The 17,997-nt window shown below is 35.8% G+C and overlaps 1 protein-coding gene across 1 annotated transcript in view; it reads right to left on the bottom strand.

The window, feature by feature from the left end:
* Window positions 1-968: 968 nt before the first annotated feature.
* Window positions 969-17,997, bottom strand: part of ZNF879 (zinc finger protein 879) — a 57,878-nt gene continuing 40,849 nt past the window's right edge. Inside the window, exon 7 of the mRNA XM_049708450.1 lies at window positions 969-6,094. Within this exon, the coding sequence (XP_049564407.1) occupies window positions 5,134-6,094 (961 nt within the window). The 3' untranslated portion in view covers window positions 969-5,133. The remainder of the gene's footprint in view (window positions 6,095-17,997) is intronic.

The following is a 17,997-nucleotide window of genomic DNA, read 5'->3' as shown; positions in this document are numbered from 1 at the left end:
AGTCTCTGTGCCTATAGTTTTTGCCTTTTACATAGTGCCATATAAATGAAATCATATAGCATATAAGCTTTGTGACAGGCTTCTTTCACATAGCATAATGCCTTTGACACTCATCCACGTAGAATGTATCAACAGTTCATACTTTTTTATTGCTAAATGGTATTCTAATATATGGATGTACCAGTCTGTTTAACCAGTCTATTTCTGGACTCTCTTTCTGTCCCATTAATCTATTCTTTCACCAATATCAGTGTCTTTATTACTGTAGCTTTGTAGTAAGACTTAAAGTTGAGTATTTTGAGTCCTTCAAGTTTTTCTGCTTTTTCAAAATTGTTTTGGCTACCCTATTTCCTTTGCCTCCCCACTTAAATTTTAGAATCAGCTTGTCTGTATCTACAAAAAAATTCTACTGAAATTTTTATTCAAATTGCGTTAAATCTGTAGAATAAATTGATGAAAACTGCCATACTAACTATATTGTCTTCCAACTTGTAAACATGGTATGTCTCTCCATTTATTTAGATCTTTGTCATTCATCAACATTTTGTAGTTTGCAGTATTTTTATCTATGTACAATATTTCTTTACTTTCCACTTTTTTCCTTTCAGAGTTACTGCAAATGCAGTATCTTGTTTAAATTCATTTTCTAATTGTTCATTGCGAGTACACAAATACAAAAATTTTTACATGTTAATCTAGTATCTTGTGACCTTGTTAAACTCATTAGTTCTAAGAGCTTTTCTTGTTGATTCCTTGGGACAATCATGTCATCTTTAAATAGAGGCCATTTAATTTCTTCCTTTATAAACTGAATGCTTTTTTTTTTGCCTGATTGCATTACAAGGACTTCCAGTATGAAGTCAGTTAGGAGTGTTCAGAGTGGACATCATGACTTGTTCCTGATCTTAACCTCATACACTTGATCACCATTAAGCATGATGTTAGTTGTGAGTTTTTGGTAGATGTCCTTTATTAGATTAATTTCTCTTTTATTTGTAATATTCTGAGTTTTTATCATAAATGGATAATTTTGTCAAAATTTTTTTCTGCATCAATTGATATGATCATGTATTTTTTTCTCTTTCTAGTTCAGTTTGGATATATGTCAACCTATCTTCAGTTTACTGACTCTTTTCCCTGTCATCTCTATTCTGCTACTAAGTCTTTCCAATGATTTTTTTTTTTTTGGTAAATTTTGTGACTGTATTTTTCAGTTCTAAAATTTCCATTTGGTTCCTTTTAATATATTATTTTCCTGCTGAGAATTTTGAAGTTTCCATTCAAGAATGCTCACATTTTTGGAAACATTTTTATAACACCTACTTTATAATTTCAACATTTGTGTCATCTTGGGGCAGTGCCTGTTTTCTTTTTCCTTATGAGTTGTTGCAATTTTCCTGATTTTTATACTTTGTGCAATTCTGCATTATATCCTGTGCGTTTTGAATGAGACTCTGGGTCCAGATCAGGGGTGAGTCTGGGATTATATACACAACTTTATGAGATGGCTTTCCTGAGTTTTCTTTTCTGTCACCACCCTGACACATTCCAGCTCCCAGGGGCCACTTCTATTCCTGGTTTTCTGGTTAAAATACCAAGGCTTTAGGTTCTCCTCTCTGGTACACACCTAATGGATATATCTACCTCCAGGTCCAAGTAGCAAAAAGATAGTAAGAGAAGAAAAGCAGTGGGGATTCTTCCAACCTTTTGGCCCACAGTTCCTCTGACCAGAGATAAGGGTTCTCCTCTCTCAGAGGTTTAGATGTCTGTTCAACCACCAGTGTCCTCACCACAGGAATGTCTGGGAGTGCCAGACTGGCCTTATTTCAAAATCTGGTTTCCTTCCCAAATCTGCCTGCTACCATTACTTTTCAGGATCCTCAGGCAGCGGCTTCATGCATTCTCTAGGATTTTTAGTCAGATTTAGTGGGAGATATAAGGTGGTGTGTGCTTATTCCATAAGGTGGAACCAGAACCAACCAAAGTTATTTCCAATGATTATATCCATATGGGATAAACTCTCAAACAGGAAATTTATAAGTACAAAGGAAGAATATTGACTGGAAGTTTCATATTCATCACTTTTCCAATCACATTTTGCCTCAATTTTTTATTAAAATTTTAACATACAGAAAAGTTTAGAGAATGACCAATGAACATAACTATATCCTCCACAGAGTCAACAACAGTTGACTAATTTTGACATATTTATTTGAAATATGCTGCAAACATCATGACTCTTCAAACTTGAAAACTTTTGCATGCATCTCCTAAGAATAAGGATATTGTCCTTTATACCTCAATACCCCCATTATACCTAGGAAAATTAAACATACCACATTATCTAATACCAATTCTAACCTCGTATTTCCCCAAGCGTCTCCCCAAATGTCCTTACAGTTGTTCTGATTTTTCTGAATCAGATCCCAAATAAGAGTCACACCTTGCAGTTGGTTATATCTCGAGTGTCTTAATCTAGAAGACTCCATTTTTTGTTTTATTACATTGGCTTTTTGAAAAGTCCAGACAAGCTGTCATGTGTAGTAACTCACATTCTGGGTTTAATTCCTTACTATGTAATTCAACTTGTTCCTCTATTCCTTGTATTTCTTGTGACAGGAAGATCAGTCTAGATAAGAGATTTAATTAGATTTTCATCAAAATTTTTTTGGCAAGAATACATCACAATGATCATGTGTACTTCATACTGCATCTTGTCACGAGTCACATGTCAGGTTGTCCCACTAGTAGAGAAATTAAGTTTGATAGCAAGATCTCTCCATTATAAAGGCATATCTTTCCTTTGCAATTGGTATCTGTGATCTTTTGACATCATGTAAATAATGTTTGTTAATTTTTTTTCACCTAATAGGGTTTCCCCATCCATTGAACATGCCTGATTTAATTACAGTAAGGGTTGTAAGATGGTGATTTTTCTAAATCTATCACTCCATGTACAATGAACGATGACATTCTTCAAATAAGTACATAAAGAGCTTTTCTTTTTTTTCTCTATTTTTTCATTATAGGCTCATTTTATTTTACTTAACATGTTATAACCAATTACTGTGATTATTCTTTTTGATGTTTAAATTGTCCTAAATTTGACCTGTGGGAGCTCCTTTAAATTGTCCCCCAGGTCCTTCTGACATTATCCCATTAGTCTCTGCGTGCTTTGTTTCATTAAAAATATTCCAGGCATACCTTACATTTTCCATGTTCCAAATATGGAATCAGCCATTTCTCCAAGGAGCCCTAGTTCCTTTTAGTGGGAAATGGCATTTAGAAACCAAAATCTTCGTACTAAGTTTGGTCACTGCTATTGGGTAATCAAATATGTTTTTATCTAGAATATCTTGCAAGTGGCTCTGTATGATGTTAAAAACTGGGGTTTAAAATCTTCATTTTCCTTATAAATATACTTAAATATATAAGAAAACACTTTTTTTGGCCGTGTCATGCAGCTTGCGGAATCTTAGTTCCCTGACCAGGGATGGAACTAGGGCCCTGGCAGTGAAAGCACTGACTCCTAACCACTGGACCACTAGGGAATTCCCAAGAAAACACTTTCTAATGAGCTAAGACAAGTCAAATGCTGAATGCTTGAGTTTAATTCTAAAACCTTTCTCAGATAGAGAGTTCTACATAATTTTACTAAAACAATTTTTTGAATGATACCAATCGTGAAAGTAAAATATAAAATTGGAGGAAGTAGGCCCAGGGGAAAATGAAATCTTTCTAAAAAACACGGAAAATGTTTGGATAACCAGTTTTAACTGATGATTAGAATGTTTAATAATAAAATATTCATGTATCACTTTACACAAAAGAAGTCCTAAAAGATGTGTAAACAAAAATAAACAAAAAGGCAATCTTGTACATGAAACCCCCAAATGCAATTTCACCATCCGTACCTCAGCTGGGTTTCAGGATTTATGTACAGTTACTAAAACAGCAGGTATAATTAGGGACATATAATAAAAAGGAAAAACATGATTTTAAGTCAATTATTAAGATTAAAGTCAGGGGGAACTTGTCAAACATAAAAATAAAACTGATTAAATTAATGCAAATGTGCCTATCCAGTTTACAAAACAAATAGCTTTGGGACTTGGACTCTTGGGACTTGAGGTTGGAAATGAACCTAAAATTACCACAGAAAACTGAAGACCTAGATTCTAGTCTTAACGCTACTCAATAAGCTCAATTTCTTCATTAGGAAAATGAAAGGCTATAAATAAACTAAATTAAAATCTCTCCTGGCTCTAATGAGCTACCAGGTGTATAATCAGATTCTGGAAATATATCCCTTCTGCAACCTATAAGAGAGTATTTGCATGACAGTCTCTCCATTTGTTTCAGTTTACTCCAACTTCTAAAGACTATTCAGCAATCATATCATATAAAAAATAATATAAGGAAAAGGAAGAGACACCACTGGGCAAAACTTTAATTTTCAAAACTAAATTCTAAATTAATAAAACCACATTTTTTAATCATCAAAGACTTTTGGGAAAAATATACATATAATCCAAAATTCTGTGTGTGTATATATACACATGCATACACACACATTTATGTGCATATATGTATAAGTATAGATTGCTGGTGAGGCAGTTCATAAAAAGTGAGCTTGATTATTTCCATATGAAAATCTAAATTTAAAGAAGTCCTTTCTATTTTTAGTTTCTCTTTATGAAAGAAAGCATGTCCTACATCTGTCTGTCATTTTAGAAAATAAGGCTCCATACTTATTCATGTTATTAATAACTCAATGACTATTTTTAAAAGAAAATTCATATTGAAGATTACTGTTAGAAAGGGAATAAAATCTAATGAAGGAAATAAAACTTACATTCCATTATTTTCATGTTTTTTAAACTTAGGACTTTTACATTTTTCTATGAATTTAAAATTTTTATGTTTTTAGAAACCTTAGAATTTACTGGTTCTTATAAAATTTGACAAGTCAGTGCTCTTAATATTCGTTGATTAATTTTACCATTACTTAATGGTAACTATTTTCTCTAGAAGAAGAAAAAAAAAAGACTTGATCTATCAGAAGTCTGTGCCCTATTTATTATTCTCCTGATTATTCTCCAATGAGAAATCTTAAATTATTTGAGAGATGAATTAAACCTCACAGGGCTTTTCTCCTCTAAGAAATTCTCTGATCCCATATTCCTTCCATTTATAGAGTTTTTCTTTATTGTGAACTTTTTTGTGTCTACAAAGGTTTGATCTGTAACTGTAGGCTTTCCCACATTCCATACATTTATAGAGTTTCTCTCCAGTATGGATTCTCTCATGTTCAGTTAGGAATGAATACTGGCTGAAAGCTTTTCCACACTGATTACACTGATAGGGTTTCTCTCCAGTATGAATTCTCTGATGCCTATAAAGGTTAGATTTGCAACCAAGGGCTTTCCCACATTCTCCACATGTGTAAAGTTTTTCCCCAGTATGAATTTTCTGATGTTCATTAAAGGATGAATACTGGTTGAAGGCTTTCCCACATTCATTACAGTGATATGGTTTTTGTCCAGTATGAATACGCTGATGTTCAATAAGGGTTGAGATGCGAGTGAAGTTTCTCCCACATTCCAAGCATTTACACAGTTGTTCTCCAGTATGAAGCCTCTGATGTTCAGCCAGGGATGTAAACTGGATGTAACTTTTCCCACATTCACTACATTTATAGGGTTTCTCACCTGTATGGATTCTTTGATGTCTATGAAGTTTTGCTCTACAATTGAAGGCCTTCTCACATTCTCCACATTTATAGAGTTTCTCTCCAGTATGAATTCTCTGATGTACAGTGAGGGTTGAACACTGGCTAAAGGCTTTACCACATTCCTTGCACTGATAGGGTTTCTCTCCAGTATGCACTCTCAGATGTTTGATAAGGGTTGAACTACTGCTAAATGCTTTCTCACATTCATTACATTTGTAAGGTTTCTCTCCAGTATGAATTCTCTGATGGGAAAGAAGGGATGATCTGTGGCTGAAGGTTTTCCCACACTCATTACATTTGTAAGGTTTCTCACCAGTATGAATTCTCTGGTGTTCAGTAAGATGTAGACTCTGGTTGAAGCTTTTTCCATATTCACTGTAAATATGAGCTTTTTCTCCTGGGTAAATCTGGAAACATCTCATTAGATCAAAATTCTGTTTAAAATCTCCCCCAGAAGTATAATATATATTGGGTATCCTTTCTACAGGAGCACTTTGTTGTCTAACAAGAACTGTATTTATAAATAAGCCTTTCCCTAATTCAAGACTTGTCTGGTTTCCAGCTTCACTGATGGTTTTTTTGTGTGAGGCCATCATTTGCCTGAGAGGTTTCTTCTGTTGCTCTTGCTGTCTCCTGCCCTCAAATTCCAAAGTTTCTCCAAACGTGACATCCAAGTGACCAAACTTAATGGATTTTTTCTTTATTATTCCCTGAGATGTTTCTTCTATAGAAATGTCCTGTTCAGGAGGCAATGCGTCTATTTCAGGCCATGTCTTGAAACCTGGAATAAATCAGAAGAATTAATGGCTCCTCTGCTGGAAGAGATAAATATGCATCAGTGGGACAAAAACATTGGCAATGATACATATAAAAGAGGTTTGATACCATCTGATCTCAAATATGAACTTGAATCTGGAGAAAAACAAAATGGAATGGAAGGAGAAGTAAATAGGTTAAGGAATAGTGTGGGAGAATACAGTGGACAAATTAACAGTGACAGTGAAGACACTGCCACTTGAGAGAAGTAAAGGTAGGAATCTTTTGAGAATAATGAAAGTCTATAAGAGATGTGAAGTTCTGAAGTATGCCCAAGCTCCAAGCTCAGATCTGATTCTAAGTGAAAAGATTTAGTTTGAGCTGATTCTAAGAAACTCTGAGTTAACGCTTAGCTTACTTTAATCAATCCATGACTGAAAATAGATTAAAATTAGATCACTGTAATTAGGTAATTGTATGTACTTAAATAAACTATACAACTTAAGTAAAATATAGGTTATTTATGTTAATAAAATCCATCCAGCTTTAGTATTAAAATATATTTTATTAAAATTAAATAAGAACAAGAAATACAGGCTATAAATCTGTATACAAATATAGATTTTTCTTAATGATCCATGGAAAACCTAACAGTTTGGATTTTCAAGGATCGACCAAGGTACTTTCTCTTTTTATCTTTTCCCACAATATGACCTTCCCTGCCCATCTAGAAACTTACCCTACTACTCTAATCTCATTTACTTACAGAAACTCAATTATTTAAGCCTAAATAATCCACCTCTTTCTTAGAATTTCAAAACACATTTTCAAAATATTTAATTACTTAACATATATATAAAGTCTGTGAAAATAATTCAAGTATTTGTTCCAGGAGAGCAGTGGATATGTCTTATGATGATTTGTTAATTCCTTATTGTGTACAAGACAAGTACACAATTAGAATGTCTTAGATAAAAAAAAAAAAAATGAACGAGCACAGGGAATGAGGTGCAAAAGTTATTCTGAAGGTCAGGTGACCTTGAAAAGGAAAAGAGATTCTCTCTTCTCTTACTGGACTCCTGAGACTCAATCAGTCATTTATTGAACAAATACTGAATAATCAGCAATGATAATATGAAATAAATAAATGGCCAAACAGTAATAGTTCATTTCTACATGATGTGAGAAGCCTCAACTGCATAATTCAGGTTTCAGGTTCAGAGAATGAAGATACAAATATCAACAATATTAGTAAAGAATGGTTGTATGAAGGAAGATGGACAATAGAAATGGGTTGGATTTCAATAGAAAAAGAAAAGAGGACCCTGTGAGTCAGAAAGAAGGCCTGTCAAAGTCATCTGTGGGGAAAGTAAACCTATTTAGGGGAGGCTTATTGACTAAAGAAGGAAATCCAGGTTGGAATTAGTTAAAATTTTGGTTAAGCACAGTGAGGACAAATATAGAGTTACTGAATAACTAGTAGAAGAATTTAGAAAAATCTAGATAACAGAAGGTGTCATAAGTTCTTAGATAATAATAAGACAAAAGTGGTCATATTTGGTAAACTGAACAGCTTGGATCAGAGGAAGGACAGAATGGAATCTGAAAAATAATGTAGCTGCAATGATCTGGCTGGACTGAGTACTTTGAGCCTCACTGGCACTGAGTTAATCACAGAGGCAACTCAATTCAATTAAAATTGAATTTGAAAAAATTTTTTAAATATTACTAAAGCCAATATATTAGATGCTAGAGGCACAAAATTCAAAGACCTGGCCTCTCCCTTAAGTATGCACAATCTTATTAGAAAAATACCTAATACTAATAAATATAAACACAATAACTATAATTCATCATGATAGATACCATAATAAATGTGCTCAAGGTATGTAGAAAGTGATATATGAACACAAATGATGGAAAATTAATGCTGACTGGGAAGTAGGAAAGATAAGGAAAACCTACAGATAAGAGTGGCATTTTAGGTAGACAGATGGATCTTGAAGGATAAGTAGTCTTCCAGTGGATAAGATGGAAGAGGTGACTCAAGCTGAAGGAATAACACACAAATGATAATGAGTACACAGATATGGCCAGAACACTGATCTGAAGTGGAAGTGGCCATTGATGAGACCATAAAGGAATATGGAGACAGGCTATGAAGTAGGTTTAATGTCACATTAAGGAATCTTACTTTACTCCAAGGATAACAGAGAAACAATGAAGTCCCTTAAGGTATAGGGTTAACACCTGAGTTTCAAAAAGATCACTGTGCTGATGGCATGGAAGGTGGGTGAGGAGAGGCTCAGAGAGGGTAGGTAACTTTCCCATAGCTCATAAAACTTGTAAGTAGTGGTAAAGTGAAATTTGGAATGTCTAAATTCAAACCATGATCTTGAATGTTATACTGCACTGCTTACTAACTCTTTATTTGTAGAAAACTGTATTTTAATAAAGTTGAAAACTATTTGTTGAGAGAAGAGTGAAAAAAAGATGTTAACAAAAGCAAGAATCATAGATTAAAGGTTAAGCCACAAAGACGGAAGCAAAATATTGGCAAATCTATGTCCTATGGTGAATAGAAATGACAGTGGTGATCTATTTAGGTTTCTTTCATCAGATTTCAGCTTTCTAGCTCTGTGACCAAAGTACTTTAAGATCTTTGATACTCTGTTTCTTCAGATATAAAAAGAAGTATATAAATTTGATCATCTTTAAGTGATCCTCCAATCCTGACAACCTACAGTTTTATGATAAAGACCAACTAGATTAGACTAGGCTAGAAGACTGGTCAGCAAACTATGGATCTCTGGACCAAATTCAGCTGCCACCTGTTTTTGTAAAGTTCTATTAGAATACAGCCACACCTATTCGTCTAAGTACTGTCTCTGGCTGCTTTTGCACTACAACCACAGAGTTAAATGGTTGCAACAGAGACCTTATGGCCCCCAAAGCCAAAATATTTACAATCTGGCCCTTTATAGGAAAAGTTTGCTGACCCCTGGACTAGAAAAGCTACAGTGGTTATGTTAATGACAGCTGATTGAATATAATAGTGCGAGATGACAACCCAGTCTCCAAGAAAATAAAAGGGAAATGTTAAGAAATCAGAGACAAAGCAATGTTGACAATACTTTGAAATGTGTGAGTGGTAAAAGAAATGAAAAAAATTATAAAAAATTCAAAATATGGCAGAAGGTGTAAAGTATTTAATATCTATCAGACATGAACATGTGTTAATGCAGATGGAAAGAAAACCATGAAGACCAAGAGGCCAAAGACGGTAGAAGAACATGAGTGAGGCTGCAAAAAAAGGGAAAGGGAAAGAGAATGAAGGGAGTCGTATGAGAAGGAAGATGTCAATACAAGGACCTTCTTGATGCAAAGAAAACCATTACAACCAAGGAGCCTTGTCAAGGGGTCCTGAGCATTTCAATAAGGCTCAGAATTTCCAGGGAAGTTTTCAGAGCACTCCTCATGACCTGCTCATGTATAAAGACACTTGTGCCCACCCCCCAGTCACTTACTCACCTAGGCAGGTATCTTGAGGGATTTCTCTTTCCACCATACAGGGATCTTCTCCATGTTGCAACTTGCAGATCAACTTTGGCATTGAAAATGGAATCCCTGCTCATGAGTAAGGAAATGGAGTTTGAACAAATGGCATGAAGAGCAACCCCAGAACTAACTAACTGGAGCCTATAGGGCAGAGAAGGCAGCATAAGCACTCCTGAGGGGGACTGAGGCCTTTAGGGGGATGGAGGAAACAATATAGGGCCCTGGCTATGAATCCCTCTAAGATGTGAGTCCTACATGTTTTTCAGAATCTAAACTGGGCTCTAGTCATTGGAATAGGAGGGAACTGATCAGGAGGTGGGGCGGGAGGAAGGCAGAGGATGAACAGCAGCATGAAGGGCATCACAACAAACAGGTACACTTTCAATTCTACACCGATTTTTCCTTTCCCAGGGGCACACAGGATAGAAACCTGCAGACTCTGAACCTCAGAGGGAGCTCTAAAGTGCTCCCACGGCAGACTCTCCATGACAAGCAAGGCTCCTTACCCAGCGAGACCAGGGTGCTATAGTTCTCCAGCATCACCTCCCGGTACAAGGTTCTCTGGGCAGAGTCCAGGTGCAACCACTCGTTCCGGCTGAAGAGCACAGCTATATCCCTAAACGTCACTGACTCCTGTAATGGCAAACCCATTCCTGTTCACCCAGGAACATCTTCTCCTCTGGAAGACTTGGTAAGAAGGTGACACTGGGATGTGTAGCAACCATTCTGAAAATGTCTCAGGATTCTAAATATTTCAAAGCAACTATTTATGTTATTTTTGGAACCACCCATCAACTATTAAACAAATATTTATTGAGTAGCCACTTGGAGCAAAGACACATGGCATGTGCTGTGATATGGAAAAAAGGGCAAATTTCCTGCCAAGAGGGAATTTATACCCCACCCTGGGATCTGTCAGAGTAACTGAACACATCCATTTACCTCCCTCCCACTCAAAATCCAAATTAAATGAAAGGAAAAAAATCAGAGAACATTTAGAGCAGTGCTGGAAAACTAGGGAAAATATCATTAGTAGAACAGAAATAAAAAGGAATTTCTGAGACACAAAGCAAATAATAAAAATAATATTAGTTAATGTTTATTGAATACTTACATGTTAGGGACTATGATAGAAACTTTGTATACAGTAACCCATTTAAGTTTCACAGACATTCTATTAGGAAGATACTATAATTAAACCATTTTGCAGATAAAGAAACAGTTCAGAAAGGTTACAAAATTTTCCCAAGGTAAAACTGTTAGAGTGGTGGAGCTCCTAACTGAATTCAGATAGACAGGTCTCTAAGATATATTGTCAGATGGGTTTCCATTGACTATGAAAATTAAAAGAACCAAACTACCTGCAAGACTATAGAGGTGCAAAAGGGAACTGCTGAGAAGGTAAGTTCTTCCAAAAGAATCCCAGTTAAACCCCAAAATGTAAGAAAGCAGAGGCTGGACAGCCACCAATTCTTGTATGAAAGAGTCTAAGGGAGTAACAGTACAATGCTTAGTGGGTATTTTGTTGAGAATCTATCAAAATGTAAAAGGTATATTACTTTAACCTTGCATTTCTAAATACTTCTAGGATTCTACTTCAAGGAATAATCACACACTGTGTAGGGATATTTGTTCAAGGATGTTCACTAAAACATTACTTTTAAGTTAATGGTTATGGTAGGCTGAATAATAAACCTGTAAACATTATACATATGACAAAGGGACTCTGAGGATCTGCTGAAGGGTTTTGAGAGGGGGCGATTATTCTGGATTATTATCCAGGGGGATCTATAACGGTCCTTATAAGAAGAACACAAAAGGAATCAGAGTCAGAAGAAGAGAAAGCTATATGATGATGGAAGCAGAGACTGAAGTGATATGCTTTGAAGATGGTTGAAAGGGCCATAAACCAAGGAACATAGGGGGCCACCAGAAGGTGAGAACAAGGCCAGGAAACAGATTTTCACCCCAGAGCCTCCAGAAAGAAGCAGCCCTGCTGAGAACTGGACCTTAAGCCAGTGAAACTGATTTCACACTTCTGACCTCCACAACTGTAGGAGGATAAATTTATGTTATTTTAAGCCATAGAGTTTGTGGTAATTTGTTACAGAAACAATGGGAAACTAATACAATGGTGAAAATTTGAAGACAACCTACGTTATCAATAAGGGAATTTATACTGCATAAGCAGTATAAGCAATTTATACTGCATTTAGTCCATGAAATGTTATATAGCCATTAAATAGAATGAGATAGATTTGTATGCCTGACATTGGAATTTGACTGTGATATACTACTGATTCATATGAAAAAGCAAGCTGCCAGTCTGTATGTGTTGAAACATTCTTTATCTATATATGCATATGTGCATACAAAAATATCTGAAAGAATACAACAAGCTGTCCACCCAGATTACTCTTTGATATTTTAGAAAGAGACAGAAAGGCAACCTTTCACTTATTATGTTATACCGTTCAATTAGGCTTACATTTTTTTACAGGGTGTATGCTTGTTTTGAAATTTTTTTAGATTCCACTTTAATTTACATGTTCACCTTTAGCTACACCTCTTTGCATTTTTAGTGGTTGCTGAGAATTATAATACACATTCTTAATTCCCTATAGTGTATTTAGAGCTAATATATGATTTCACATAGAATGCAAGAACCTCGCAAATATATGGTTCTTCTTCATGCTACAGTTATTACAAAGATTTTCTCAGTTCATATAGTTGACAGGGCTCATCAGACTGCTCTGAGACTACTCATGGAAGGCAAAGGGTACAATGCAGCAAGATAAACACTGTGCAAGAAAGTCTTTATGGAAGTCAGAGATATTCCATGTGCAATCTCCCCTTATCCGCACGCACAGACTATGCTGTGTCTCTGGAGCTATACAAGAAATTTTGGTTTAGGGGAGCTCAAAGGAGAAACGCTCGGCAGGGGCCTTTTGGGTATCAAGCAAGGCTTGTCAAACCATATAGGCCAGCTGCAAACCAGCAGTGAAGAAGATGACCCCGGGGGTGGTCAGTGGCATTTAAGGACCACATCCACTTCCCTTATCTTGGCCAGGAATCAAAAACAGCCATCCAGGCATCCCTGGAGACAAAGATAGAGCTTTTCCAGTCCAGACATAAATGAATTCTATATCCACGGTAGTTATATGCATTATTACATCCACTTACACGATAAACTCCATAACACAGTATTATACTTTTGCTTTAAACAATCATATCATCTTAAAGAAACTGAGAAGAAAAATTAGTTATATATTTCTATAATATAAATATATTTATCCAGACAAATATAATATATATATATATATATTTATATTTATCCATTTCTAACACTCTTCATTTCCTTCCTAAGATTAGGTCTGGTATTATTTCCTTTTAACTTGAAGAACTTCTTTTAGAATATCTTGTAGTGCAGGCCTGCTGACAATGAATTAGCTTTGTTTTCTTTTATCTGAAAATGCCTTTATTTCATCTTCATTCTTTTTTTTTTTTTTTTTTTTTTTTGGTATGTGGGCCTCTCTCTGTTGTGGCCTCTCCCTTTGCGGAGCACAGGCTCCAGACGTGCAGGCTCAATGGCCATGGCTCACAGGCCGAGCCGCTCCACAGCATGTAGGATCTTCCCGGACCAGGGCACAAACCCATGTCCCCTGCATCGGCAGGTGGACTCTCAACCACTGCGCCACCAGGGAAGCCCCATCTTCATTCTTGAAGAATATTTTCATTGGTTATAGAATTCTGGGTTGACAGTTTTTTTCTTTCAGCATATAAAAGGTCATTATTGTTTTCTGCCCACTGTTGTTTCTCATGAGGAGCCAATGGACATTCAAATATTGATTCTCCGTATGTAATGTGATATTTTTTTCTGTCTGCTTTAAAATCTTTGGTTTTCAGTGATTTGTCTATGACTTCTCTGCCTAATAGCATAGGCACTAGCCACAAATGGATATTAAGTGCTTAAAATGTGGCTAGTCTGAATTGTGATGTGCTGTTATATATACACACCAGAATATATACTAGAAAATATTTATATATACACAAATAAATATATATACATATGATATTTCAATAATAATTTTGTACTTATTACGTGTTGAAATAATATTTTGGGTATACTGTGTTAAGTAAAATATTAAAGTTAATTTATCTGCTTCTGTTTATTTTTTAATGTGACTACTAGAAAGTTCAAAAAAATGTTTTACTTGAAGTATGGTTGATTTACAGTGTTGTGCCACTCTCTGCTGTACAGCAAAGTGACTCAGCTATACACATATAGACGTTCTTTTTTATATTATACACATATAGACATTCTTTTTTTTATATTCTTTTCCACTGTGGAATATCACAGGATATTCAATATAGCTCCCTGCACTATACAGTAGGACCTTGTTGTTTCTCCATCCTATATATAATAGTTTACATCTGCTAATCCCAAACTCTCAGTCCTTCCCTCCCATACCCTCCTCCCACTTGGCAATGACAAGTCTGTTCTCTATGTCTATGAATCTGTTTGTTTTGTAGATAAGTTCATTTGTGCCATATTTTAGATTCCACATGTAAGTGATATCATGTGATATTTGTCTCTTTCTGACTTACTTCACTTAGTACAATAATCTCTAGTTGCACCCATGTTGCTGCAAATGGCATTATTTCATTCTTTTTTAAGGCTGAGTAGTATTCCATTGTATATACATACCACATCTCCTTGATCCATTCATCCATCAATGGACATGTTTCCATGTTTAGGCTATTGTGAAGAGTGCTGCTATGAACATAGGGGTGCATGTATCTTTTTGAATTATAATTTTGTCTGGGTATATGCCCAGGAGTGGGATTGCTGGATCATATGGTAATTCTATTTTTAGTTTTCTGAGGAACCTCCACACTGTTTTTCACAGTGGCTGCACCAACTGACATCCGCACCAGCAGTGTAGGAGGGTTCCTTTTTCTCCACACCCTCTCCAGCATTTGTTATTTGTAGACTTTTTAACGTTGGCCATTCTGACTGGTGTGAGGTGGTACCTCATTGTAGTTTTGATTTGCATTTCTCTAATAACTAGTGACATTGAGCATCTTTTCGTGTGCCTACTGGCCATCTGTATGTCTCCTTTGGAGAAATGTCTATTAAGGTCTTCTGCTCATTTTTCAATTGGTTTGTTTTGTTGTTGCTGTTGTCGAGTTGTATGAACTGTTTGTATATTTTGAAGATTGAGCCCTTGTTAGTCTTATCATTTGCAAATATTTTCTCCCATTCTGTAGGTTGTTTTTTCATTTTTTAATGGTTTTTTATGGTATCCTTTGCTGTGCAAAAGCTTGTAAGTTTGATTAGGTCCCATCTGTTTATTTTTATTTCTATTGCCTTGGGAGACTGATCTAAGAAAACATTGGTAAAATTTATGTCAGAGAATGTTTTGCCTATGCTTTCTCCTAGGAGTTTTATGGTGTCACATCTTATGTTTATGTCTTTAAGCCATTTTAAGTTTATTTTTGTGCATGGTGTGAGAGTGTGTTCTAACTTCATTGGTTTACATGCAGCTGTCTAACTTTCCCAGCACCACTTCCTGAAGAGACCATCTTTTTTCCCATTTTATATTCTTGCTTTGTTGAAGATTAATTGACTGTGTGGGTTTATTTCTGGGCTCTCTATTCTGTTCCATTGATCCATATGTCTGTTTTTGTACCAATACCACACTGTTTTGATTACTGTAGCTCTGTAGTATTGTCTGAAGTCTGGGAGAGTTACGTCCCCTGCTTTTTTTCCCCTCAGGATTGCTTTGGCAAGTCTGGGTTTTATGGTTCCACATAAATTTTTGGATTATTTGTTCTAGTTCTGTGAAAAATGTCATGGGTATTTTGATAGGGATTGCATTAAACCTGTAGATTGCTTTTGGTAGAATGCCATTTTAACAATATTAATTCTTCCGATCCAAGAGCATGGGATATCTTTCCATTTCTTTGAATCCTCTTTAATTTCCTTTATTAATGACTTATTGTTCTCAGTGTACAAGTATTTCACCTCCTTGGTCAGGTTTATTCCCAGGTATTTTATTTTTGGGGGGTGCTACTTTAAAAGGTTTTTTTTTTTACATTCCCTTTCCGATATTTCATTTTTAGTGTACAGAAATGCAACCAAGGGACTTCCCTGGTGGTCCAGTGGTAAAGAATCTGCCTTCCAATGCAGGGGATGCAGGTTCAATCCCTGGTCAGTGAACTAAGATCCCACATGCCATGGGGCAACTAAGCCCGTGCACCACAACTACTGAGCCTGCTCTTCAACTAGAGAGCCTGTGTGTCACAAACTACAGAGCCCACACACTCTGGAGTCCACATGCCACAACTACAGAGCCCACGTGCCCTAGAGCCCGCATGCCACAACCAGAGAGAGAAAACCTGCATGCCACAACTAGCAAGAAGCCCATGCACCACAATGAAGAGCCCACACACCACAACAAAAGATCCCTCATGCCACAATGAAGACCCGACACAGCCAAAAAAAAAAAAAAAGAATGCAACTGATTTTTGAATGTTAATCTTGTATTCTGCTACATTTATTAGATCTAGTAGCTCCTGTGTTGGGTCCTTAGGGTTTCCTATATATAGTATCATGTCATCTGCATATGACGATTTTACCTCTTCCCTTCCAATTTGGATATCTTTTATTCCTTTTTCTTGTCCGATTGCTGTGGCTAGGACTTCCAATACTATGTTGAATAGAAGTGGTGACAGTTGGCATCCTTGTCTTGTTCCAGATATTAGTGGGAAGGCTTTTAGCTCTTCACCATTGAGTATTATATTGGCTGTGAGTTTGTCATAAATGGCTTTAATTAAGTTCAGATATTCGTCTATTCCCACTTTTGTAAGAGTTTTTATCATGGATGGGTGTTGAATTTTGTCAAACGCTTTTTCTGCATCTATTGAGATGGTCATGTGGTTTTTTACTTTTCTTTTGTTAATGTGGTGTATTACATTGATTGATTTGCGAGTGTAGAACCATCCTTGTGAAGCTGGGATGAATCCCACTTGGTCATGGTGTATGATCTTTTTTATGTGTTGTTGGATTTGGTTTGCTAATATTTTGTTGAGATTTTTTGCATCTATATTCATCAAATATATTGCCCTGTAATTTTCTTTTTGGTGGCGTCTTTGTCTGGTTTCGGTATCAGGGTGATGATGGCTTCATAGAACGTCTTTGGGAGTATTCCCTCCTCTTCAATCTTTTGGAAGAGTTTGAGAAGAATCAGTTTAAGTTCTTCTTTATATGTTTGGCAGAATTTGCCTGTGAAGCCATCCGGTCCTGGACTTTTGTTTGTAAGGAGTTTTTTAAATTACAGATTCTATTTCACGTCTAGTGATTGGTCTGTTCAAATCATCTATTTCTTCTTGATTCAATTTCAGTGGGCTGTATGTTTCTAGAAAGTTGTCCATTTCTTCTAGGTTGTCAAATGTGTTGGCATATAATTGTTCATAGTATTCTCTTATGGTTTTTTGTATTTCTGCAGTATCAGTTGAGATTTCTCTTTTTTCATTTCTTATTTGGGTTCTCTCTCTTTTCTTCTTGGTGAGTCTGGCCAGAGGTTTTTTTATTTTGTTTACCCTTTCAAAGAACCAGCTCTTGGTTTTATTATTTTCTACTTTTAAAAAAATCTGTATTTTATTTATTTCCTCCCTGATCTTTATTATTTCCTTCCTTCTGCTGACTTTAGGTTTTGTTTGTTCTTCTTTTTCTGATTCTTTTAGGTGGTAGGTTTGGTTGTTTATTAGAGATTCTTCTTGTTTTTTTGATGATGGCCTGTATCACTGTGAACTTCCAGCTAAGAACTGCTTTTGCTGCATCCCATAGATTTTGTATGGTTGTGTTTTCATTGACATTTGTCTCAAGGTATTTTTTTAAATTTTCTTTTTGATTTCCTCGTTGACCCACTGGATTTTTAGTGGCA

Source organism: Orcinus orca, chromosome 3, assembly GCF_937001465.1.
Source record: "Orcinus orca chromosome 3, mOrcOrc1.1, whole genome shotgun sequence".
NCBI lineage: Eukaryota > Metazoa > Chordata > Mammalia > Artiodactyla > Delphinidae > Orcinus > Orcinus orca.
The sequence above is the reverse complement of the archived record's forward strand: the minus strand, read 5'-3'. Positions and strand labels throughout refer to the sequence as shown.